At 43.4% G+C, this 25,027-nt stretch overlaps 2 protein-coding genes across 2 annotated transcripts in view; one reads left to right on the top strand and one right to left on the bottom strand.

Annotated features, from left to right (window-relative positions):
- Positions 1–7,288, bottom strand: part of lta4h (leukotriene A4 hydrolase) — a 25,751-nt gene extending 18,463 nt beyond the window's left edge. The window contains exons 1-2 of the mRNA XM_063217602.1: positions 7,109–7,288; positions 250–380 (exon numbers count right to left, since the gene is read on the bottom strand). Coding sequence (XP_063073672.1) covers positions 250–380; positions 7,109–7,264 — 287 coding nt within the window. The 5' untranslated portion in view covers positions 7,265–7,288. The remainder of the gene's footprint in view (positions 1–249; positions 381–7,108) is intronic.
- LOC134464325 (zinc finger protein 501-like) overlaps positions 3,809–25,027 on the top strand; it is a 419,382-nt gene continuing 398,163 nt past the window's right edge. Inside the window, exon 1 of the mRNA XM_063217792.1 lies at positions 3,809–3,877. The gene's annotated coding sequence lies outside the window, so the exon portion shown is untranslated. The remainder of the gene's footprint in view (positions 3,878–25,027) is intronic.

Genomic DNA, 25,027 nt, shown 5'->3' on the forward strand with positions numbered 1-25,027 from the left:
TAGATAGTAGAGTCAAGGACACTTCAGCCAGGGATGGAGGAGGTGTAGGGACTTACAACCTTCTCATCATAGATCTGGGGACCCAGGATGTGTGTGTGTGTGTGTGTGTGTGTGTGTGTGTGTGTGTGTCAATACCTGAGCGTAGTAAGTGTGCTTCAGGGTGTGTGTGTGTTCTCTATGTGTGTGTGTCTCTTGAAGTTGTGCTGGGGTGCAAGGGGTGTGTGTGTGTGTGTGTGTGTGTGCGTGTACCTGGAGAGCTCGAAGGGCAGGGTGATTTCGAGGGGGGCCCCCTTGAAGCTGTGCTGTGGCCCCAGGGTGAACTTGGCCGGCTGCCCATTGGCTGTCACCGCGGAGATCTTCAAGTCACGCGAGTCAAGAGTCTAGCGGAGAAGAATAGAATAGAATAAAGTCAAGAGTCTAGCGGAGAAGAGAGCAGAGTAGAATACATTAGAATAACAGTATTTACAGTAAGAACTAGACTGCCTGTGCAGTCGCCTTCGACTGCTTAAGGTATATCCCCGAAACGCGACGCTTCCAGTCCCCCATCATTCCTACCACTCCCGTCCACCATTTCGTAAACGTATATGATACATACAGACGTGACATGACGTGCATAGGCTTAAAACCAAACGACTATTGTGAAAATGAAGCAAAAAATGGGGCAAATGGTAATACTGTTTTAATGGTTCAGTGGATATACCACATTAGGTACAGTGTAATAACCAGTGTAACAATATTTAATACAATGTAATTGTTTTACTTACATCATGTGTTTGTGCGTAAGTGGTATTACATGGTATTGCATATTGTTACACTGGTATTACACTATATTACATGGTATTGCATACTGTTGCACTCGTTATTACACTGTACCTGATATTGCATATTGTTACACTGGTATTACACTAGTATTACATGGTATTAAATATTGTTACATTGGTTATTACACTGTACCTAATATGGTAGATTCACTGAAATGGTGAACCATTAAAATAAGGTGTTACCGGGCAAATCAATCCACCCAGTCAGAAGTTATGGGCCAAAAGAAAATTCCGCCATTTTGAAAGTGTTGTCTTCCAAACTCGAATCAGTTCATGAACCTACCCTAGAGCATTCACACACAAAATCTGGGACAAATCCATCCACCCGGTCAGTAGTTATGGGCCAAACAATAATTCGGCCATCTTGAATTCAGCCATCTTGAAAGTGTTGACCTCCAAACTCGAATCAATTCATGAACCTACCCTAGAGCATTCACACACCAAATCTGGGACAAATCCATCCACCCAGTCAGTAGTTATGGGCAAAACAATAATTCGTCCGTCTTGAATTCAGCCATCTTGACAGTGTTGACCTCCAAACTCGAATCAGTTCATGGACCTACCCTAGAGCATTCACACACCAAATCTGGGACAAATCCATCCACCCGGTCAGAAGTTATGGACCAAACAAAAATTCGGCCATCTTGAATTCGGCCATCTTGAAAAAGTGTTGACCTCCCAACTCGAAGCAGTTCATGGACCTACCCTAGAGCATTCACACACCAAATCTGGGACAAATCCATCTACCCGGTCAGAAGTTATGGACCAAACAAAAATTCGGCCATCTTGAATTCGGCCATCTTGAAAGTGTTGACCTCCCAACTCGAAGCAGTTCATGAACCTACCCTAGAACATTCACACACCAAATCTGGGACAAATCCATCCACCCGGTCAGAAGTTATGGACCAAACAAAAATTCGGCCATCTTGAATTCGGCCATCTTGAAAGTGTTGACCTCCAAACTCGAATCAGTTCATGAACCTGCCCTAGAGCATTCACCCAAAAAATCTGGGACAAATCCAAACATCCGTTCAAAAGTTATCGCGTTAACACGAAAGACCTTACGCGGCGGCGGCGGACGCGGACGCGGCGGACGCGGCGGACGCGGCGGCGGCGCACGCAAAACCATTACATCCCCGACGCTCCGCGTTTCGGGGATATAATAACAGTCAAGTAAAACAGAATAGAATAGAATATCATAGAACATAATAGCATGAGAATAGAGAAGAATAGAATACAGCAGAATAGAGTCTAACGGAGAAGAGAGCAGAGTAGAGTAAAGTAGAAGTACAGTCAAGTAAAACAGAACAGAACAGAATATCATGCAACATAATAGCATGAGAATAGAGAAGAATAGAATATAGCAGAATAGGGTGTAATAGAACACATACAGTAAGTCAAGTCAGCGTTTATTGTCACTTTCTTCATATGTACAAGACATACAAGGGAAATGAAATTACGTTTTCTCTCTATACCAGGGGTGGCCAACCAGTCGGAGACCAAGAGCCACATTTTGTAATGTGTCACAGCAAAGAGCCACATCGGCACACAAACATCACACGGGCATATAAACATGTGCACACCCACCAACATGGGCATCACCCATCCTTCTCGCACCACAGACCAGCATACACAACAACACATGGGTATGAACATCAACCATCTCTTCCTTTCACACACACACACACACACACACACACACACACACACACACACACACACACACACACACACACACACACACACACACACACACACACACACACACACACAAAGTGTCAGATTGATGTTACACTCCAACTTAATGGCCTGACTACAAGACAATCCTGAATATAAGATGACCCCCCCCCCCCTTTTCTTTTTTTGCTGCTTCAATTTTTTGGGGGGAAATGTTTATTCAAGATAAAAATGTTGTTTTACATAAGAAGACAAGGGTACACAGGTCAAAACTATTTCATAAATTCTTTCATATTTTAATAAAACACGTTTCACATCTTAATTTCCATGAGCACTCTTTATAACAGAGCACGAAGTAACGCGGCCCAAAGATTCTCCGCCTCTTTTAGCTCATTCGGGGGTTAGGCGCACAGGCACCGCTTTCTTGCGCACAGATGAGATGATCATTGGATGCCTGCTGACGACAACACCATCCGAAATTAACAAGGTGGTTCGTCAAATCGCCGTTCATTTTCCACATTAATGTTTCAGCGGGTGCTGACAGGGGGCCACTGGAAAAGACCAAGTTTTCTTTTTGAGACTAAACTGAGCGCGGACAAGCGACAAGTCGATTGAAAGAAATTGTTTCCCACCTACACGCTGTCTGCCCATGCCGCTTTGACAATGGCTGATAAACCAGGGTAGAACATTATTTGTGGCGCTATTTTGTCTATAGCCCTCGAAAATAACACGATTTTAAAACAAAAACATAATTTCACATTCGGGTCAATAGCCATGAACACTCCTAACAGAGCGCAGAGATGGCTACGCAGGACAGAGATTCTCGGCGCATCTCTGCTCCAGACGCCTTTCTCTTCATATCATTTGCATATTTATAACCGGCATATCCGAGCGATAGAATCTAATATGGACAGCACACTTTCTTGACCTTATTGAGGAGTGATGGCAAAATATTTCAGGTTAAAACATTTTTGCCGATATTTTGTTTAGTCAGCGAAAGACGCGGTCACTTTTTAAAGCGCTATTTTTAGAACATAGGCTTAAATCGCGTCTTGTAGGCTATTTGCAGTAACAAATGTCACACATCAACGTGATCATTCAGGACACATTTAGGCAAGGCCTACTACAGTACCAAGACTACAGGGCACTTATTTGCCATAGTTCTAATCAACTTTGTGTGCGCAATTCTAATGCATATTGCCTATGGGGGACATAAGCACAAACTTGGACATGAACGCAAGAGCCGCAAGACACCAGGCAAAGAGCCGCATGCGGCTCGAGAGCCGCGGGTTAGCCACCTATGCTCTATACCATGCCAGGACATAGACATATACAAGACTGACATTTTACAGACTGACATAAAGTGCAAGACAGGACAGGTAACAGTGATGGACTGGTAACAATAAGTGGTCAATAATAAATACAGTACAAATGAACATTTAACATTTAACATCCAACATTTAACATTGAACATGTAAACAGAAGATAAGATAAATATAGAATGTAGACATTACAATAATAGAAAATAACAGTGACACTAGCAACAGTAGCAATATTAACAGTATAATAACAATGCTAAAAGCAGTAGCATTTAACACAATATAACACAAGGGTTCCCAAACTTTACCATGACAAGGCCCCCCATATACTGTTAAATTCCAGCCAAGGCCCCCCTTTCATGGGTCGTGCTATATATTTTTCTTCTATGCTCACCCCATTTCATCAACATAGTCTATCAGTGTGTGTCAGTGTCCCATTGGGATATATAAGTTAACTACAAGGTTCATAGTTGCAATAATAGATTATTATTCAGTTTTTAACTAATGGGAATATTGCTTAACTGATTGTGGTTTATTTTGGTGCACATTAATTTATCGAGTATTTATTTTGACGTGCTATACTTTTTCTGCCAACCTTCCGTGGCCCCCCCAGCATCCCTTCGCGGACCCCCAGGGGTCCCCGGCCCCCACTTTGAAAACCACTGATATATCATATATCAGTGATTTTCAACCTGTGGGCCGGGGGCCACTGGTGGGCCCTGAAGGTATATCAAGTGGGCCTGGAAATAATATTCTAAAAATTATAATCACATTTAGGTGTGTGTTGCTGCTGATTTATGTGAGTTTTATTCGTAATCAGGTCAGAGGTGGGCCCCAAACATTTGTGACAATTTCGAGTGGGCCCCAAGGTGGAAAAGGTTGGGAACCCCTGACATATAGTATTAACTGAGGTGTTCCTGCGCAGTCAGTCCGCCACCTGGAGCTCAAACTCGGCACCTACCAGTCAATGCATTGGTTGGGGTACGGGAGGCTCAGCACGATAGCACTGAGCTAAAGGACTAGTACTACTGATACTGTATGAGGCTTCGGGAGAGGCGATTCTAGGGTAATGTGGAGCCCCAAGCGAAAATTCAAAAGAATGAACATTTGAAACAAAATTGCCACTACCGTAATAAAGTATGAACTCTTATTCACTATAGGGACTTGGCTGCCTGCCAAGCCTGGTGACAAAATGTGCCTCTATTTTAGCCAACTAACGCTCCACGCCACACTCTGCTAGTTGGCCTCCGTTACAGTAGAATAGAATAGAATAAACCAGAATAGAGTAAAATAAAATAGCATGAGAATAGAGTAGAATAGGAGTACCATAGGCCTATAATATATTATAATATAATATAATATAATATAATATAATATAATATAATATAATATAATATAATATAATATAATATAATGAGTACATTAGCATGTCATATAACAGGGATGGGTAACTCTCTTGATGAAGAGGGAGGGACAATATTTTTCCTTGACGCCAGAGGGCCGCAGTACCACACACTATGGGAAAAGCTACAAAATGTTAAACTGTAGAGCTAATGATACCCAAATGTTTATTAAAACCACTGCATTTTGAACATGATGCCACGTGTCCTGTAATGCTGTCACAACATTATATTGTGTTTCTCTACAGGCCGGTCTGGGTGAGGAGGCGAGCCACATGTGACCCCCAGACATCCAGTTGCTCAAGCCATGTCATAGCATGCGAATATGGTAGAATAGAATAGAATAGAATAGAATAGAGTCAGAGATTCTTTAAGTATATAGAGATATGCCAACATAATAGGTTGCTATGGGCACCTAACATGACCAGGTTCCGGTCTGCCTAAAGGGGCGTGTCATAATACTCCTAGCATTGAATAGAACAGTCCTTAGGTCTGCCTAGGTCTGCCTAAAGGGGGATTTCCCCCCCAATAATAGAACCCGGAAACAATGGGCCAATGGAACCTCTCTCTCTCTACTCTCTCTGATATGGTAGAATAGAATAGAATAGAATAGAATAGAATAGAATAGAATAGAATAGAATAGGATAGAATATAATAGAATAGAATACAATACAATAGAATACAATAGAAAAGAATAGCGAGGAGTAGAGTACAGTAGAAGAGTAGAGTAGTAGAGTCAAGTTTCAAGGTACTGGTATGTTATTAATCCTGTGAGAAATTAAGCTGTCCTACTGCATACACATAAAAGTACCCATAAACAGACAAAATGCAGCCCAGTCATAACTTCGGTGTCGGAAAGGGGGATGCAGTGGTGCACAACATTCGCATCCCCACTTTTGGGCTACCTAAATGAGGCTTCCTCAACTTTTACTGCAGACAAATGAGTGGAATGCAGCAGCAGTAAACATTTTTAAAGAAACATTCTATCTACTCTCTATGGAAATACAGAATCAAGAAAAAAAACACCATAAGAAAAGGCTATCAACTCTCTCTTTATACCTCATTCTAGAGAGTTATAAAGACGGTTCATAAATGCTGACGTGGAATATATCTCATTTTAATGCAAGGTATGGTAGTTATTATCGCTTTATTACAACGACTAATTGCCATTTCGACAAGAGCGGTTGATATCAGTCAAAGCTCTCTATCGCAAATTAACGTGCACTGTGAACCTGCAAGACGGCAGGCACGCCCGTTCAGACTTCGGGCCAAAGGTGCTTTCAGTAACTTACGACCGGGGAATCGGCAAATCAAAGTTCAAAAACATTCAGCAGATATCCCTAACAAGAACAAACACAAGGACAAAGCACGGATGGCCGTGGCTTGTTTTTAAAGTGTTCCTGACAGTCAATCCATTCCACCAGACCGATTGACAGCCGACTCTGGTTGATGATCTAGCCTAATTCTTAAAGAATGACGTTTAGTTCAGGTCATCTGTTTTGGATTAAGCAATCTGGTAAATGAAATAATTTAGACTACTAATGCATCCATCACTAGAAGGTGTTGTAGCCTAATGTAGTAGCCTACTCGCCGGGATAAACAACTGACTGCCATAGTCTAATATTCACCAATGAATGGGACTGCACAGATAGGCTACAATGACCTGACCGAAACAAACGTGCCAAATAACGTCAAATAAACAAAGTCAAATAACTCAAGTAGTGGTGGTTGTTTACTTTAACTCACCAGCCACAACATTTCAGATCACAACAGTAATTCATGTTTGGAGAGGATATACCGGTATGACAACAGCCACCACTAGCATTGCGGCTAGCATGCGTTAGCAGCCGGGTGAGTGAGTGAGTGCATGTGTGCTGTAAGAACTCCTTACCAGAGACGAGAATTTGTCTTCCAGGACCTCGATGGTGAGAGCGGCTTTCCCTTTGAGAACGTGGCTGTCAAAATCCACGTGGTATGTGAGGTTCAGATGTTTGGTGGCGCATTTGGTGAAGGAGGCGAAAGAGCAGGGGTCTGATGCGGGTGCCATGGTGGGACCGGTCCGAGAGTAGACTAGCGCTAGACTCGCACTGAACCCTCGATCGGATGCTTCATTTATGTCAAGGATCCAGTGGTCATGTGACATTCACCAGTAGGCTGCATTGTGGGAGATGTAGTTTACTACGGTTACTCTGCACGATTCTCCTGTCTGATAATTTTCCTCATGTCTGAATAGGCCTACAGCCGAGGGACATTTTTAGGGACCACTTCGAAATGTTCTGCTTGTCTGATTTTACTATGGATAGGTGAGGCATGTGTTTGAGTAGGACCGGGTCGATAGCCTAAGGAAAACATTGTTTTGCACTTCAAATTCCGAAAATATTATCATTTAGATATTTGTTTGCAGAAAATTACACATGATCTGGTCAAAGTAGGCCTAGCTAGGCTAACACATAAGATGCAATGTTTCCAGACCTAAAAAAACAAAGAAAACAAGATGATACTAAGTCAAAAGAATAGGCCTATATTAACTTGAGAAGAGTTCAGAAATCAAAACTGGGTACGCCTGATTTAGGCCTACAGATGAATGCACTTTGGTATGCGTTTCACTGTTTTTTTTTTTTTTTTTCTTGGATGACTTCATTCCAGGCCTAGTGCAAGTATTCAAGTTGCTACACGTGGTGATGGCTTGTGACCATCCAGTTTCCTCTTCATCATATTCCAGAGGTTTTCAAGGGGGCTTGGGTCTGAGTTTGGGCTGGTCATAGGGTATACCGTAAATCTGGTGGTCCACTGTGGTGTACATTAAGGGTTAATGTTTTACGCAGGTTACGTTTACATTAAGTGCAGTAGCCAAATCGGATTATGTGTGTGTGGTCACATGATGCTTGCGTCGTACGTCTGCTTGTTAGTTCAATAAAGTACCTGTAATGTAAAGACACAGTTTATCCGTGCTTGAGTTATTATTCTTAAAATAGAATATTCGACATGGTGTCAGAAGTGCCTTAAAATAGAATATTCGACAGTCCACCATCCACAGTTTGATTGACCAAGCAGAGTGGCTGGAGCATTGCCCTTCTCTTAAAATCAGTCCTCAACGATCGGCTGCATTGCCAGAAGAGAAGGAAACAAGTTTTGGCCTAGATTACTTTGTATTTTGCTTCAGTGACGCATCGTTCGTAAAGATGAATCTGCCCTCAGAATGAAGTACCCTCAGATTATCACCAATTTTTGGCAAAATTTCACATAATCCAATGTTCATCCAATGGTTAGCTAAAGTGTCTTCCACCTGCTGTGAAATTTGACAGGGAAAAGGGAATGATCTGAGGGTGCTTCACCCCTGTCATGGTGGCATACCCAATCTCCAGGCCTGAGTGCCATTGAAAACATCTGCAATGTGATCAAGAGGAAGAGGTATTATATGGTCACCCGCTCCTCTGTACCTCACCAATCTCCTCCACCGTCACTCTCCTCCCCGCCGTCTACGCTCCTCTGATGCCAACCTCCTCACCACCACCATCAAGACAAAGTCCGCACCCTGGGGGACAGAGTCTTCTGCATCGCCACCCCCACCCTCTGGAACTCCCTTCCCCAGGCCATCCGTGAGTCTGACTCACTGTCATCTTTCAAGCAACACTGTCATCTTTCAAACAACATCTAAAGACACATCTTTTCCAGACCACCTAGGCCTGCCAACCCAGTTCCTCCAATCACCACCGCTGCCCTCCTCCCTGATCCATTGTTGTCGTCATCCAATGTTGTCTGTCATTGTTCTCTTGTTTCCCCCCTGTATGTCTGTTTTTTCTACACAACATGTGTTCTCATCTGTAAAGCGACTTTGAGTATCAGGAAAGTCGCTATATAAAACGTATGTAGGCCTATTATTATTATTAGGTCATCCAAGAACAATGTGATAGACTGGTGGGGAGCATGCCATGCTTTTAACAATGTTTACATGTTGTTTACAAGTGAATAGAATCTAGTTTTGTTTGCCTTTTTTGAGGTATGAAAATATTGCATCTTTGGGTTAATCCAACAAAATCTGATTTCTGAAATATTCCTAAATTATATATAAAAAAACACTTTTATGCTGTTTAAAGTGAATAGAATTTTGTTATATTTGCCTTTAAAAAAAAAAACGTGGGGTTTGGTCTTTTTGACTTTATTCATGATAGAACAGAGCAGGGGTGAATTTCTCGAAACCAAATTTGCTTACTACATTAGCTACTAAGGCTGTAACGATATTGCATCGAACCGAGGGATCGCGGTACGCAGACCCACGAACCCCTATCGCGAACCTTCCTCGCAGAATCGCGATGCGCCCTTTTAAAGTTGTTACCCCTCAGTCTCGAAAACAGCAGGATACAGGCAAATGCTTGCATATGCGCTTAATGCTTGCATATGCGCTCAAAGACAATTAGAAATGGGGCGGACATGAGCGAGTAGCCTAACACTTACATTCTCCCCTCTCTCCTGTAAAATGTTCCGTCCAACCAGCACGTGCATTGGTTGTTATTCATTGCCGCCCACAGCAACCTCCGCGAGACAAAAAACTTTGGCAAACGTCGGAAGGTAAAGCACAGAAATGAACAACAGACCAAGAAGGCTTTATCAAACGTGTGAAGATGTTTTTGATTCATGCATGCGCCGATGTATGTTGAGTGGAGATAGACGTTGAGCGGAGAGAGAGAGAGAGAGAGAGAAAGAGAGCGAGAGAGCGAGATGCTCCGCCTGACCAAATTTTAAATCGCTAGAGCTCTATACGCTCATAAGGGAGTGTCTGAAGTCGGGCGAACGTTTAGGTCGATGTGGATATTAGGCAGCATTATTTCCTCCCCACATTGACCGCCTGCCTAGCGAAAACATGCTCCATTTCAGCCACTGCATCTATTCCCGCTCTTGACAAAATGTCAAATCACAAAACCAAACAAAGGACAACGTGCGTGTTGCATACTGAGAACATAACTGAGGTTCATTTCGAGTTTTGTTTGTATAAACGTGTGCGCGCTGCTGCACGATCAAAACAGTTACAAAAATATTAAACATCAAAATTAAGTGTTGCATTTCTGTAAGTAACTTAATACAACATGTTTCCTGACGAAATATGACCAATATGACTAATTGTTTTCAGTTAGCCTAATGTTTGGATATTAATTGGATAATGTTTGATAATGTGAGACAGTTGTTATAGGCTACCTATACTGGAACCCTGACCCTTCTTTCCATCTCAGTCTGTCACACATGGTCAGCATCTCAGCATGATTATGATCTAAGCCAATTAGTAATAAGCCTATTTTTCCTTGTTGAATTAATATCCCTTATTTCTCTGTGCTGTGCTTTGATGTGAACACCTGGGGAACAGGTTGCAGTGGTAGGCCTATATCTGCAACATCATTTAGTAGACCTACAAAATTAATGTAGGCAGGTAAATGCAAAAAGAAAGCATAGGCCTATATATAAATATAGCCTATAATTTATTTTCTTATTTTTTTCCCTTTAAAAATAATAAAATCGTGGGGCGTATCGAACCGTGGGTCATATATCGTGATACAAACCGAATCGTGGGTTGGGTGTATCGTTACAGCCTTATTGGCTACTTTACTTTGTTGCTTTCAATGCATTTTCCCATTGGCTAACAAGTTGCTAACAGGCTAAAGAAACTCACCCCAGATGGAGACAGGAATCGAGTTGGGAGTGAGAGAGACGGGGTGGGGGGGGGGGGGGGGGGTGACAAAGGACCCGGGCTGAGAACCGAACCCGGATTGGCCGCATTGCAAACCAGTACCCTACCATATGCCATATGTAGTTTATAGAATGAAACAACAATGTTTGCTTTACTCAAACACATACGGCCACGCTCTCTCTCTCTCTCTCTATCTCTCTCTCTCTCTCTCTCTCTCTCTCTCTCTCACACACACACACACGCACACGCACACACACACACACACACACACACACACACACACACACACACACACACACACACACACACACACACACACACACACACACACACACACACACACACACTGGCCCCATGTCTCAATCCATGCACTTGTGCACTTCGGGCTCACACTGTGTTTCAGTGCCTAGGGCACTCACACTGAAATTTTCGGTTGAGTCAGTGCACTGAAAGTGCCCGGATGATCACCTAACAATGCCGGAAAACACAGTGCTTACACGCAAACGATGGACACAGCACACACTAAACGGCCGCCATGTTGACAATGAAATGGAACAAATATGACGTTCAGTTCAGTAGAAGAGTTTGGTCAACAGTCTCCTAATTCTGTAAGTAATGTTGCTGAGACACCAACCTTTTCATGCCAAGTATTTCCAAGTATTGTAGGTGTGACTGTTTAGGGTGAAGGAAATGTAAATTACAAGGACCAGATGCTGTGCATTGTAAACAGTAGCCAACCAATATTTTGGCGAGCTAATGCCACGCGCAGCCGTCACTACCAGCGAGGGCACAATGCATAGTGCTCACGACAGTTTCCACGACACTATGCACTGAAGACCTTAGTGCACTGTGTCCACTGTGCACTAACCATCAGTGCACTGACACAAGTGTGTTTAGTGGAACATACTTTTTTCACATTTCAGGCAACTTGCAATACAAAAAATCTTTGTCTTTGCTTGTCTTTGCTTGCTCTCACTCCTGCTGCTCTCTCTCACTCCTGCTGCCTCTGATCTCTCTCTCTCTCTCTCTCTCACTCCTGCTGCTCTCCCTCTCACTCCAGCTATGTTGGACCTCTCTCTCTCACTCCAGCTGTGTCCGACCTCTCTCTCTCACTCCTGCTGCTCTTTCTCTCTCTCACTCCTGCTGTGTCAGACCTCTCTCTCTCTCACTCCCGCTGTATCGGACCTCTCTCTCTCACTCTCTTCTGCTGCGTCAGACCTCTCTCTCTCTCTCTCACTCCTGCTGCTCTCTCTCACTCCTGCTGCCTCTGATCTCTCTCTCTCTCTCTCTCTCACTCCTGCTGCTCTCCCTCTATCTCACTCCTGCTAGCGTCGGACCCCTCTCCCGTGGTGTCTCTCCTACTGCCTCTCGTACCTGCAGTAAAAAATGTTTCACCCACCCCACCCAAAATCTATCATTTTTTCCCACAGCTGTAGGTTAGTGAATAGATCCTATTTTGTCTTTTCTATTCTATGATTCTCATCTGTTTGGTCTATCATATGATTCTATTATTAAATATAGGCCTACAGAAAACAGAAAACCATCAAGTGAAACAGCCTCTTACTGCAGATGGGGGTGGCTGGCAGGCCTATTCACGATTTACTACATCACAACAACATTATGACTGTCCTGAGAGCCTTAAGTATTACATTACACGTATATTGGTTACAGTCCCTGGAGCAGTGTGGGGTTAGTTGCCTTGCTCCAGGGCACTTCAGGCGTGGATAGAGGTGTAGGGAGAGGTCAGGAGGGATTCGAACCTGCAACCCCTAAATGGAAAGACCAATTATTTAACCACTAGGCCATAGCTGCCCCACCACTAAGGCATGGCTGCTCTTAAGTACAACATTAAGACACAGCCATTACAGTTATGGTGAGAGTAAGGTTATAGCATAGCCTCTGAGCTAAGGCGTTAACGTGTTGAGGTTTCAAGCGCCATCTAGTGGATTATGTGAATTGTGCAGGCCTGCATTTTTGGGACATAAAAGACAATGGGCCAGAATGCATTGAAATTGCAAAGAGCTGCACGCTGCAAATCAAAAGCAGCACTGCTCTATCAGAAACGAGCCCAAAAACCATTGCAGCATGGGAGGATTTTGAGGTTTATGCATAGGGCCTGCATAGTTATAAATGTATAATAGTACATTGGTCTTCGCAAACTTTACCATGACAATGTGGTAGATTCTGGCCCTTGCATGGCCCAATCCACATTACTTTTCCTGTGCATCCCCTTTTCACAACCATAGTCTAGACTGAGGCAATGTCCCACTGTAGCCTTTATAAAATAATAAGGATAATAGTATAATGTTCACAGACGCAATAGATTGCTGCAATGCTGTTTGTTCTGTTTCATGCATACTGGTGCATTGTCATAATGTGAAATTCAGGTTAAGTGTTATTTCTGTTATTTTTGGTCCTCTATCGCCACCTTCTGGCAAATTTAGATAATTCTCTGTGCAAGGTTGACTGACGTCATAACTATTGGACATGTTCTAATGACCGGTCTGTTCCTGAGAATGTAAACACTTCTCACCAAGTTTCAAGGTTGCCTTGAAGGCATCGTTATTTTACCCATTTCTACGAGCCATAAAGTGTCAAAAGGAAGAACTTGTCTGCGTGGTTTGTGGAGTGGAGTTATCTGACTGTTTACCTGGCAAGGCGTTGGGGAGAACAGTACAGTAAAATAACGTCTTCGGCGGGCTAATCTTCACACTTGAAAGATCACAGGACTACGCGGGAGCTACGCGCCCAACAGTATCACCACAACTGGATTGTCTTCTCAAGTAAGCACTGCGAGGACTAAATTAAAATGGCAGAAAGGGCTTCGAACTCAGGAATGATAAAAACAAGATCTAACGCCTCTTGTTCATATAAAGGGACTTGTTTCTCCTCAGCTAGTAAACTAGCTGCAGCTAACGCTCGCGCAGAGGCAGAGGCGGCCAGGGTGGAAGTGGCTTTCGCTGCACAAGAGAACGAACTGAAATTTAAACAGGCCGAATTAGAATTGGAAACTAAGCGTTTGGAAATTACACTGGAAAAAGTTCGCCTTGACAAACGAGCTGCAGTTGCTACAGCCAAAGCAGATGTGTTAGAGGCAGCATTGCAACAGGAATTAGAACAGGATCTCGGTGATATCGATGTGCCAGTCCATGACTCACTAGCACGCACCCAGGACTACGTTGAAGGAGTGAGTGAGAGCGCTCCAGTGGTGCACGTAGTCCTAGACGGTGTTCCATACTTGCAGGCTTCCGTGGCTTCTTACCACACCATAGGTCCAAATACAGTGCCCCCTCTACAGAACCATGCACCACTTTACACACGGCCAACTGAAATGGTAGAGTCCCACAGCCCACCCATACAGCAAGGCCATGCAGAGCAAGGCGTGCAGTGGCAGCCCCCTGTCCACACACATTCACAGATGGTACGGCAGCATTTAGGAAACAAGGACACCAAACAAGAACCAGCAGGAAAACCACACAGCCCTGTTCATCAACAGTGCAACCCTGTGAATGGACAGTCTGATCAGAACAGTGGAATGTCGGACATTGTTAGATTCATGGCCAGGCGTGAGCTCATTTCCACTGGGCTTATGCAGTTCAACGACCATCCCGAATGCTTCAGAGCTTGGCGAGCCTCCTTCATGAATGCAATAGGAGACCTCAACCTATCTGCTAGCGAACAGCTCGACCTTCTTGTGAAGTGGTTAGGCAAAGACTCAGCTGACCACGCTAGGCGCATAAGGACTGTGTACGTGAATTACCCAGAGTACGGGCTCAGGGCGGTGTGGGATCGGCTATTTGAGTACTACGGCGCACCAGAGGTGATTGAAAACTCTCTCCTCAAGAGATTGGAAGATTTCCCCAAGATACAGAGCAAAGACGGACGAAAACTTAGGGAGCTGAGCGACCTCCTGATGGAAATACAGGCAGCCAAAGCTGATGGGGAACTGTTTGGCCTTGGCTACCTAGACACACCCCGGGGAGTTAACCCTATTGTGCAGAAACTGCCGTTTCACTTGCAAGAAAAGTGGCTCACAATAGGTTTCAATTACAAGGAACAGCGCAGAGCCCCCTATCCCCCATTCAGCTTCTTTGCTGACTTTGTGAGTCAACAAGCGAGAATGCGCAACGACCCTAGCTTCATGCTGGCACCCCCCAACAATGAACTCTCTAGTCATAGCAAACCAGCCAGGTCAGAGGAGCAGAGAGCCGTAGCTGTTCTCAAGACTGGAGTGACTGCCTCTGCCCCACTCACTCCTTTTGAGTCCCCTCTCACAGATAGGCCCACCAGCAGAGAGGACCCAGCCAACCACTGCCTCCTTCACAACAAGCCCCATCCCCTACACATGTGTCGGGGATTCCGAGACAAGCCATACGAGGAGAGAAAGGCACTCTTGAAAATGCATGGAGTGTGCTACAAGTGCTGCAAAGCCATACACTTGGCAAAGGACTGCAATGACGACGTGAGCTGCACAGAGTGTGGAAGCAACAGGCATGTTGCAGCGCTACATCCTGGCCCAGCGCTGGAAGTCAACAGCGCTGCAGACCCCACAGACCCTGCACAGGAGGATGGCGGGGAGACTGCTTCCTGCTCACACCCGCATCACGGCTGACTCGGAGGTTAGGCCCACGCTCGCGTCCGTCTGGCTACTTTGACCAGAAGGACTTGCAGTGGTAGGGCAGAGTCCAAATCTGTCCTACACTTCCTGGGGCAGCTGGCGCAAACAGCGACTAGCTACACGACAGCCTATGGACGAACTGATCTCACTTATTTCCTACAGATATTAATTGAGTGACAGATTAAGGTTAAATGTTTTGAGAAGTAGATTTGTTAAAAAAAAATACATTTTTAAAAAAAGGGTAGAAGAAGGAAAAGAAAAAGGGATAACATGGTCAATTGAATGTAATGTTTAATGAGGTCATTTAATTTTCAGGAAAGGACATTTTCAAACAACAAAGGAAAGGAAAGGAGAGAATAAGTGAAACCCCTTGGGTATTCAGGCGGGGAGTGTTCTGTTTCATGCAAACTGGTGCTATTTTCATACTGTGAAATCCTGGTTAAGTGTTATTTCTGTTATTTTTGGTCCTCTATCTCCACCTTCTGGCAAATTTAGGTAATTCTCTGTGCAAGGTTGACTGACGTCATAACTATTGGACGTGTTCTAATTACTGGTGTGTTCCTGAGAATGTAAACACTTCTCACCAAGTTTCAAGGTTGCCTTGAAGGCATCGTTATTTTACCCATTTCTACGAGCCATAAAGTGTCAAAAGGAAGAACTTGTCTGCGTGGTTTGTGGAGTGGAGTTATCTGACTGTTTACCTGGCAAGGCGTTGGGGAGAACAGTACACTGTTCTTAACAAATGTGAACAATGTTTGTATTATTTTTTCTTTATTTTGTTTTATGTCAGTTACTCAGTTTATCCAATCATTAATTTTGCTGTGCTACTTTTCCTGCCAACCTGCTTGCGGTCCTTCAAAACCACTGTGAAAGGACACGAGGGATTCTAGATCAGTGGTTCTCAACTTGTTTTGAGTTTACACCCACCGGACCTCTTCATAAGCCTTCCAACGCCCCCTGGACCCCATCGCCTGCCAACGCCCCCATATAGTATTAAAAAACAAAGCGAAAGCCCACTTGGGAAACTCCCACCCACTCCCATTGTCATTGTGACACAGCAGTCCACAGCACACACATGTTCACTACACAATGAACACAACAAAATTGCATTTATGCCTCACCCATGCAATGGGGCAGCCCCCAATGGCACCCCAGTGCGGGGTGGAACAGTACCATGTTCAGGTTACCCCAGTCATGGAGGAGGAATGGGGGAGAGCACTGGTTAATTACTACCCCCACCAACCTGGCGGGTCGGGAGACGAACCAGCAATCTTTGGGCTCCAAGACTGACACCTTAACCGCTTACCCATGACTGCCCAGTGGTGTCCAGTCTACGTAGAACATGCAGTATACCCACCTCAAAATGTCAGGGATTTCAGTATAGTTGAAAAAGGTAGGTCTGCACACTGCCGATAAGCTCAAAAAAAAAACTTTATTATTTAAAATGCAACGTTTCGATCACACTGGATCTTCATCAGGCATATGGGTAACAGGAAGAAGCTGTGACTTATATCACATGATCATTCATACACCCGCCCAGGCAAGGCACCCAAGGGTGTCAATCAAATGGATTGACAGGCATCTTGGCCTGTGTCCATCATGCAAAACCAAAAACATTTGCAAGTTTCAAGAAACAAGAAATTAAAAATGTGAATAAAGTACATGAGCATATAAAGTACATTTCACATGTTTTTTTTATTTTTAATTCCTGCCTGTGTGTGTCTCTCTACATCTGGACTGCCTGCCTGACTGTGTGTGTCAGCCTGCCTGTGTGTGTCTGCCTGTCTGTATGTGTGTGTCAGCCTGCCTGTGTGTGTCAGCCTGCCTGTGTGTGTCAGCCTGCCTGTGTGTGTCTGTCTGTCTGCCTACGTTTGGACAGTTTGCCTGCCTGTGTCTGCTCATGTCTAGGCCTCATTGTCGTACTGCATTTTGGGCACTAGAGGGAGCTCCAGCTTAACAAAAGCCTCCTGTGTATCATGGCTGATTTGAAATATGATAGACAGATAGACTTGTCCCCTTGTCCCCAAGGGGAAGTATGTTCTCACCACCATAGCAGTCTTGTCACAGCCTACAGCAGACATCAAAACACCAAACATACTAGATATTGATGACAGTCACATACTAGATACAAACCCACTCAGACATTTACAGACAGCACAGAACACAACATGATGGCAGTCACTATATATACGCTATGCAGGGGGTCACTATGGGATGTTGTTTAGTGCAGTGATGGCAAATGGTACAAAGCTTTTGTTGAAGCGTGCTGCTCGCCTCCATCTGATGGTCGGGTCGGTCCGCCTTTTGAGCTCGGCGAGCTTGCAGGCGATGCACGGTGTGGTTATCCAGTCAGTAGCCAGCGCTGTTGTTTGGGACAAACTTAGTTTAGTTTATTGGTTTATTTCATCAGGGACCATGTGCAAGGTACATTAGTTACATAGTAAAAAGATGACCTGCACCAGATTATAGCTAATAGCTCATTTCCATCTGCAGTCCCTGGGCAGGTAAGAAAACATACAATCCAGTAAATGGGAGTAGCCACTCAGGCATACAACCATGCCACAGACGCACACACGCGCGCACACTCACACAATAAAAATAAGTCATATGCAAAAAAGACTACAATGTGCAAAGTGTCAAAACAGGAATGTGCAAAACTATTAGTGGTCACAAGACTGGTGATGATGAGCTGAGCATTGGAGCCGAGCCGCCTCCATGGGAGATGCAGTCGCTACCTGTAGGCTACAGGTACGCACTTAACCTACGTCACATAACTGAAACTGAAAGTAAACGTCACCTTTCTTTTTGTAAACCACGCGCATTTCGCGGTGAGAATGGATTTACCTGCGGAGAAGCCTACACATTGAAGCACGTCTCGATTTGTAAGTAGGCCTATACAATTGAATTTGTGTCAAGTTAAATGTTGCGAGGGCTTGGCGTGGTTTGGCCACCTTTTGAAACGTTTCGAAGTTCAGAGTTGACGCCCCAAATAGGTAGCCTAGCCTGTCGTCCGTCAAGTGAATCTGTAAAAGCATTTTGACTTTTTACTTTTCAACTCCGTAATCGCCTTTTATAGACTATAACTTATTTAAGTGTCAATATTGGGTTGACCGATTGACTCAGTAACCAGCCCGGCATGGTCTGTAGTAGGCCTAACACAGGCCTAGCCTATTTTGTCTAGCACTTCCTTAGCACACCTGTTCATTTCTGGGTAGGCAGAGACCGGGGTAAGATGAGATGTCCACCGACAACAAATGGGTTTTGAGACATGGCAAAAAAAGTTCAGAATGTCAGCATTTATTTGGTGGTATGCTGGATATGATGTGTTGTGTTATTTTGGATTCATGGCCATTTGTAGCCTATCACACCATAGCATTTTTTCAGTGTGCAAAAGTGTTGGAACATGTGACTGGTAGGTGTTTCTTCTTGACCAGCTGTTGAATTTAAGGATGATTTTTCAAAGGTTAGATAGCAATACATGATTTCTTACATTTTTTGATAATGTAACTGACCATGGCCACAACCGAATGAATTCCAATGTGTACAGACACATTTTGCCTGTAATACATGGACAGCCATTTCATGCGGCCATCAAAGCCTTTCCAAGAACAAAGAATGCAGATTCATATGGTCACTAATTCTTACATTGGCAACCTAAAACAAGGGTCTTGGTAACCTAAGATTACTAAAGTCTTCATCTAGATACAATCTAGATACAATTAGCAGGAATGGCATAACATGGTGTAATTATGTTGGTGGACATATCATGCATGTTGTAATATGAGCCACTTAACCATATTTTTTCCCAGGTAGGCCTAATATTATATTGTTTTAACCATGAAAGTTTATCAGTGAGTTTTTGAGTTTTTGCTATGATAGTAACAGGACACTTTGAAATATGGGTATGATGTGAAGATTTGAAATAAATACGCCTTTATCACTTATCTATGATGAAAAAAATGTAAAAAAAACAAAAAAAGAAAAGAAAGTTGCTCCACTTACTCGGGTCTCCCCCTACACTTCAGCGACGCACAATTGGGGCTATTTTAGACGCACGTCCGCATGTCTGACACACACACACACACACACACACACACACACACACACACACACACACACACACACACACACACACACACACACACACACACACACACACACACACACTATTTTATTCTGTGGATTTGCAGTTTTTTTTCCAAATCATGTTGTCATTATGCATTGTTTTGCAGATGTATGTTTATTGCTGTTGTTGTTGTTGTGCTATTATTTTTAAAGTTCGCAGTATGTGTTCTTGTCTGAAATGGTTGTGTTTATCTAAAAGAAGTTTGATCAGTGCAGACATCAGTTGGAGGCCTAAGGCGGGCAGTCATACCAACAAGTCTGTAGAACTTTCTGAGCAGTTTTGAGTTGTTCATTAGTGTCTGGTGTGTGATGATGTTCCTGCCTCTAGGAGTAGCTGAAGATGGAGGTTCCCCTAGAGGGGGATGTGCAGGGCAGTCCTGGAGAAGGATCCAGTCCAGAAGAAGACAACCATGGACATGTGGGGTAAGACCAGGAATAATAATACAGTAGTAATTGTTCACGTTAGGGTGCAGTATTTAATGAGCATATGAATGTCAAACAGCTCAGCATGAAATGTGAACCTCCTTGTGCCCACACATACAGAAAACTATTGAAGGTGAATGAAGGGTGTCCCTGAAGAAAGTTGTGAAGTATTCCTCTATCTGAGAGAAATAGGGTTGAAGTAGGCGTTTCCACGCTTCAACCACAACAGACTTAAACATGCTTTCATACATCAATTGATTATTTTATTAAATCAGTCATAAGACTGCAAAGAGTTATCACTCCATGTTGGTAGGATTTTCAAGTTATGTGGGTTGTATGTAATGTAGGCTATGTATGTCTGTATATAGGCCTGTGTCCTCTGTTTTTTGTTTTGTTTTGTCTTGTTTTTTTGTCAGTTGTGCAGTAGTCTTGTGATGTTATGTGTATGTTCTGTCTTCAGCGAGTGTTGCTCAGGGACGCAAAATTAATTCAGTGAAAACTGACAAGAAAGTCTAATCGTAGTGAAGTCTAATTGTAAGGTGGAAGCAAATAAAACAAATTGATATTTGGTGTCAATCCAATCAAACATGTATGTAGAATAAGGATTATAGGTGCCAGAAAAATATATACAGCTTTGAATGGATAATTATTACTGGGATAACATTGAATATTGCTCTGTCTGTGTGTGTGTGTGTGTGCGTGTGTGCGTGTGTGCGTGTGCTCGTGCGCGTGTGTGTGGGAGGGCAGGTAGGCAGGCAGCCAGATGGGTTGCCGGTTCGAATCCCACCCTTCTAATCCCTACTTCTCTCCGTGGCTGTGTCTCAAATCACGCACTTGTGTTAGTGCACTGACAGTCAGTGAACAGTGCACACAGTGCACTGAGGTCTTTAGTGCATAGTGTCATGCCACCCCGAGTGCTATGGGAAAATTTGGGCACTATGCACTGTACCCTTGCAGGAAGTGACGGCTGAGCATGGCTTAGCTCGCCAAAATATCAGTTGGTTACTGTTTACAATGCACAGTGTCTGGTGCTTGTAATTCCATTTCCTTCACCCCAAAGGACAACAATCACACATAAAATACTTTGGTTGGCATGAAAAGGTTGTGTCCCATCAACAAGATTCAAGATTCAAGATTCTTTTTTTAATAGTCCCGAAGGAAATTTGTCTTGGACATACAACATTACTTACAGAATTAGGAGACTGTTGACCAAACTCTTCTACTGAACTGAATGCCACATTTCCTCCGTGTCATTGTCAGCATGGCCGCCGTTCAAGCACTGCTTCATTCAAGCACTGCATTTTTCCGCCATTGTTAGGGGATCATCCTGGCACTTTCAGTGTACTGGCTCAACTGAAATTTTCAGCGTGAGCGCCCTGGGCACTGAAACACAGTGCCTGAAGTGCACAAGTGCGTGATTTGAGACACAGTCCATGACTGAATTGCCCTTGACCAACGCACCTAACCCCATACTACTCCAGGGACCAGAGACGCCATTAGGCATAAGTAGAGTAAGCAGAGCGCTTAGGGCCTCAACCACTGCGCCCCCAAACCAGTTATGCTCAGGGCCTCTAAAATCTTAGCAGAGGCCCTGCAGGGACTCTAACCACAGTGGTTCCCAAACTTTACCATGACAGGGTCCCCCATATACCAGTAGATTCCAGCCAAGAGCTGGAATTCCAGCCAAGAGCTGGAGCTCAAAACTTGCCAAAAAGTCTTCCCATATCCTGACAAAGAGGTTATGACATCACGTGATGTTATTCGCATGGCCTAAGACCAAACCATTACTGATTAATGGAGGGGGTTTCAGACTGTGACACGGTTAACACAGTTTTCGTGGACACACACTAAATGGCAAATTTCATGTTTAATGGAAAGGACAGTGGTCTTTCTGACAGTTTTGTCATATTGTGTCATATTGTCTGAATCTGACATTTGGAAAACAGGACTGCATGAAAAGGCCCAAAACCAGTATTAAATATTCATTCTTGGTGAGGGAAATAATGCCATGTCTACATTTTCTGTATTATATGAAAGATACATTTGTGCTAATGTCCAAAACATCATTGGATGCAGTTAATAGTTAGTGGAATTGGCAAATAAAGTCCATGGACTTAAAAGCGCAGTCGAATTGTAGAATCACTCCTATATTGTCTCAGGAAGCTGGCGAGGTTTCAAGTTGACAAGTCCCTAATGACTATGTTTTATAGATTATTCATAGAATCTATACTCCCCTTTTCTGCCATCTGCTGCTATTCCCGTCTCAATGTGAAAAACAAAAATGCCATAGCCAAGATTATTAATGTAAGCAGTAAGATAACTGGTGTGCAACAAAAAAATGTTACTGTTTTAGGGGTCAAACATATCAAAGCCGAACGTAACGGACGCGAGACGAACGCGGTCTTTCTGCTTAGTTTCGGCCGGTGTGTTTTTCTCTGGCTTTCACACTGACAGCGTCGGCGTGCGCGGCCAGTCCTGTTCAAAACCCTCCCCACAGCCAAAGCTAGCGTGCTACTTTGCCATTCTCGCCGGCGTGAAAAATATGCTCGAGTTCTATTTTCCAAATACAGCTGACGCCCGACTACCGCCGATCGGTGTGTAAGGAAAAATATGTTTCAATGTAGGCCTATTTCCACCGACGCCGGTAAAAAAAAATGCGGCGGTTCCGCAACGCTTTACCGCCCTAGTGTGTGTAAGACCCCTTATACCAGGGGTGTCAAACTCATTTTGATCCGGGGGCTGCATACAACCCATGTGGCCCTCAAGTGGGCTGCACTAGTAACATCATCGCAAAAAAAAAAAAACGGAAAGCAGAGGATTAGTGTTCAGTACTATCACGTTTTAAGTGTGTTGAATATGTAGAAAGCAATGCAATACTGATAATCCAAAATTTCATTGACTTCATTCATTCATTGCCAACCGTCAATGAATTAAATACGGGACAGTTCATTTTGGCGGGGGTCTGGGGTTTTTCCCCCAGAAAATGTTGTATTTCTTAGATGTAATTTCCTGCATTTTCACGCATTTTAACATCCCGTTTCCAGTTTCAGCTTAATAGGAACCAATACAAATACAATTATATTTATTATTTAATTATAACCAATACCAAAACAATACGAATAAGAAGTATTAACATTTGATCTCTATATATGAGGTCTATATATGAGCTTTATCAAATGCCTGTCAGAGTACAAATTCACCATTTATAATAGAAGTGTGATGTGCACTTTACTACATACAGTATATACAGTATAGGGACAACACTAATCACTTCGACACAAAAATAGACTTATTCCGTTTTTACAGAAATCTGCATCTCAAAGTATGGTACTCTCAGAGACCAAGCACACAAGAACAGAATACAGCGTCCCAGTTGCCAAGCACCAATTTCAGACCCAAATCCACATTTTACCCTCTCAGCACAAATCCCAGTTTACAAGCATTCACCAAGAAGGTCGATTATGACGTCCAGAAACTGTTCTCTGCACCAAGCCCACCAGTGCACAATAATTTAACTACCCAAGAACGACAGGCTTTACAAGAACTCCAACTTAATAAAGACATTATTGTGAAAAATGCTGATAAAGGTGGTGCCGTGGTAGTTTGGCATTATGAAAAATACATTAAAGAAGCACAGCGACAGCTGCAAAATAAAGAATACTACACAGAATTACAAAGTAACCCACTACCAAGAATGGAGACAGAATTGGATACCCTACTCCGTAAAGCCAAGGACACTGGATGGATTTCTGATAAAGAATATGCCTTTTTACATTGTGAACACACCAGACTATCAACTTTTTACATGCTGCCAAAAGTTCACAAGGAGCCTGTAAGAACCCAAAACGTAATAACTGCCCATAACGTAATAACTGCCCATAACGTAATAATTTGGGCGTAATAAAACCCATAACGTAATAACTTGCCCATAACGTAATAAAAATTCCTTACCCATAACGTAATAACGTTCTGCCCATAATGTAATAAGTTATTACGTCATGGGCATGTTATTACGTTATGGGCCTTACACTAAAAAAAAGCTTTGATAATGTAATAACGATGCCCATAACGTAGTAACTGCCAGTAACGCACAGATGACTTCAGTATTTGCAATGCACTTTACTATTGTACTGTTCATATTTCGTCTGACCTCTATTGTTGCAGCAAATAACAGTGACTGGATATTTAAGCGGGCTTGCAGAGCAAGGCCAGATTCTAGTAATCTCTAAGTAAAGTTTATGCTTGCTTACTTGCTTTATTCTCTTGTGCAGGGCGGTAAAAATAGAAAATGGATCTCCTCCTAGGCCTTTCCAGATAGAGACACCGTTCAAACACTAAAACGACCGGCTCGGCTTGGAGATCATTTGTTCTGCTATAGCGTGTCCGTGTCTCTTGTCGTTTTTCCGCTTTTTGGCGATTTTGTGCAAGTTTGGGTCCCCATTGAAAACAATGGTAGAACCTTCATGAACCAAGGTTCCGCCACTCTTAGGCTATGAGCCGAGGGGTCGACCGGTGCCATCTGGGGGGAGGAATGCTAGCAATGTTTTTTGGCAAGGTATATCCCCCCACTAGTAGAAGAAGCTTGATAGCAGTCATGGGGTGGTAGCGAAATCACTTTTTTCAGCTCTTGAAGTTACTATCCCCCTATAATAAATACTGTTTTTTTATATCAGCTGTATATGGGGTCATTCCACGCCAAATCTCCGAATCATCCCGCACGACCATCTCAGATTTGGCAGAAAAAAATCAAGGAGGTTCACAAACGTCCTAATAGGAAAAGTGCAAAATTAAAGCTCTCAACTCCTCATAGTTTTGTCATTAAAAATGTTTATGTCAGGTACCCCCCTGACTCGTTTGGAACAGACTTCTCAGAGAGCCCACTTTCAGATTGCCGTATCCAAAAAACTGCTTTAAGTAGGTCCTTACAAATTTCAAAGGGTAACATTTGGAACATGTACTTGTGA

This window comes from Engraulis encrasicolus, chromosome 15 (genome assembly GCF_034702125.1).
Source record: "Engraulis encrasicolus isolate BLACKSEA-1 chromosome 15, IST_EnEncr_1.0, whole genome shotgun sequence".
NCBI lineage: Eukaryota > Metazoa > Chordata > Actinopteri > Clupeiformes > Engraulidae > Engraulis > Engraulis encrasicolus.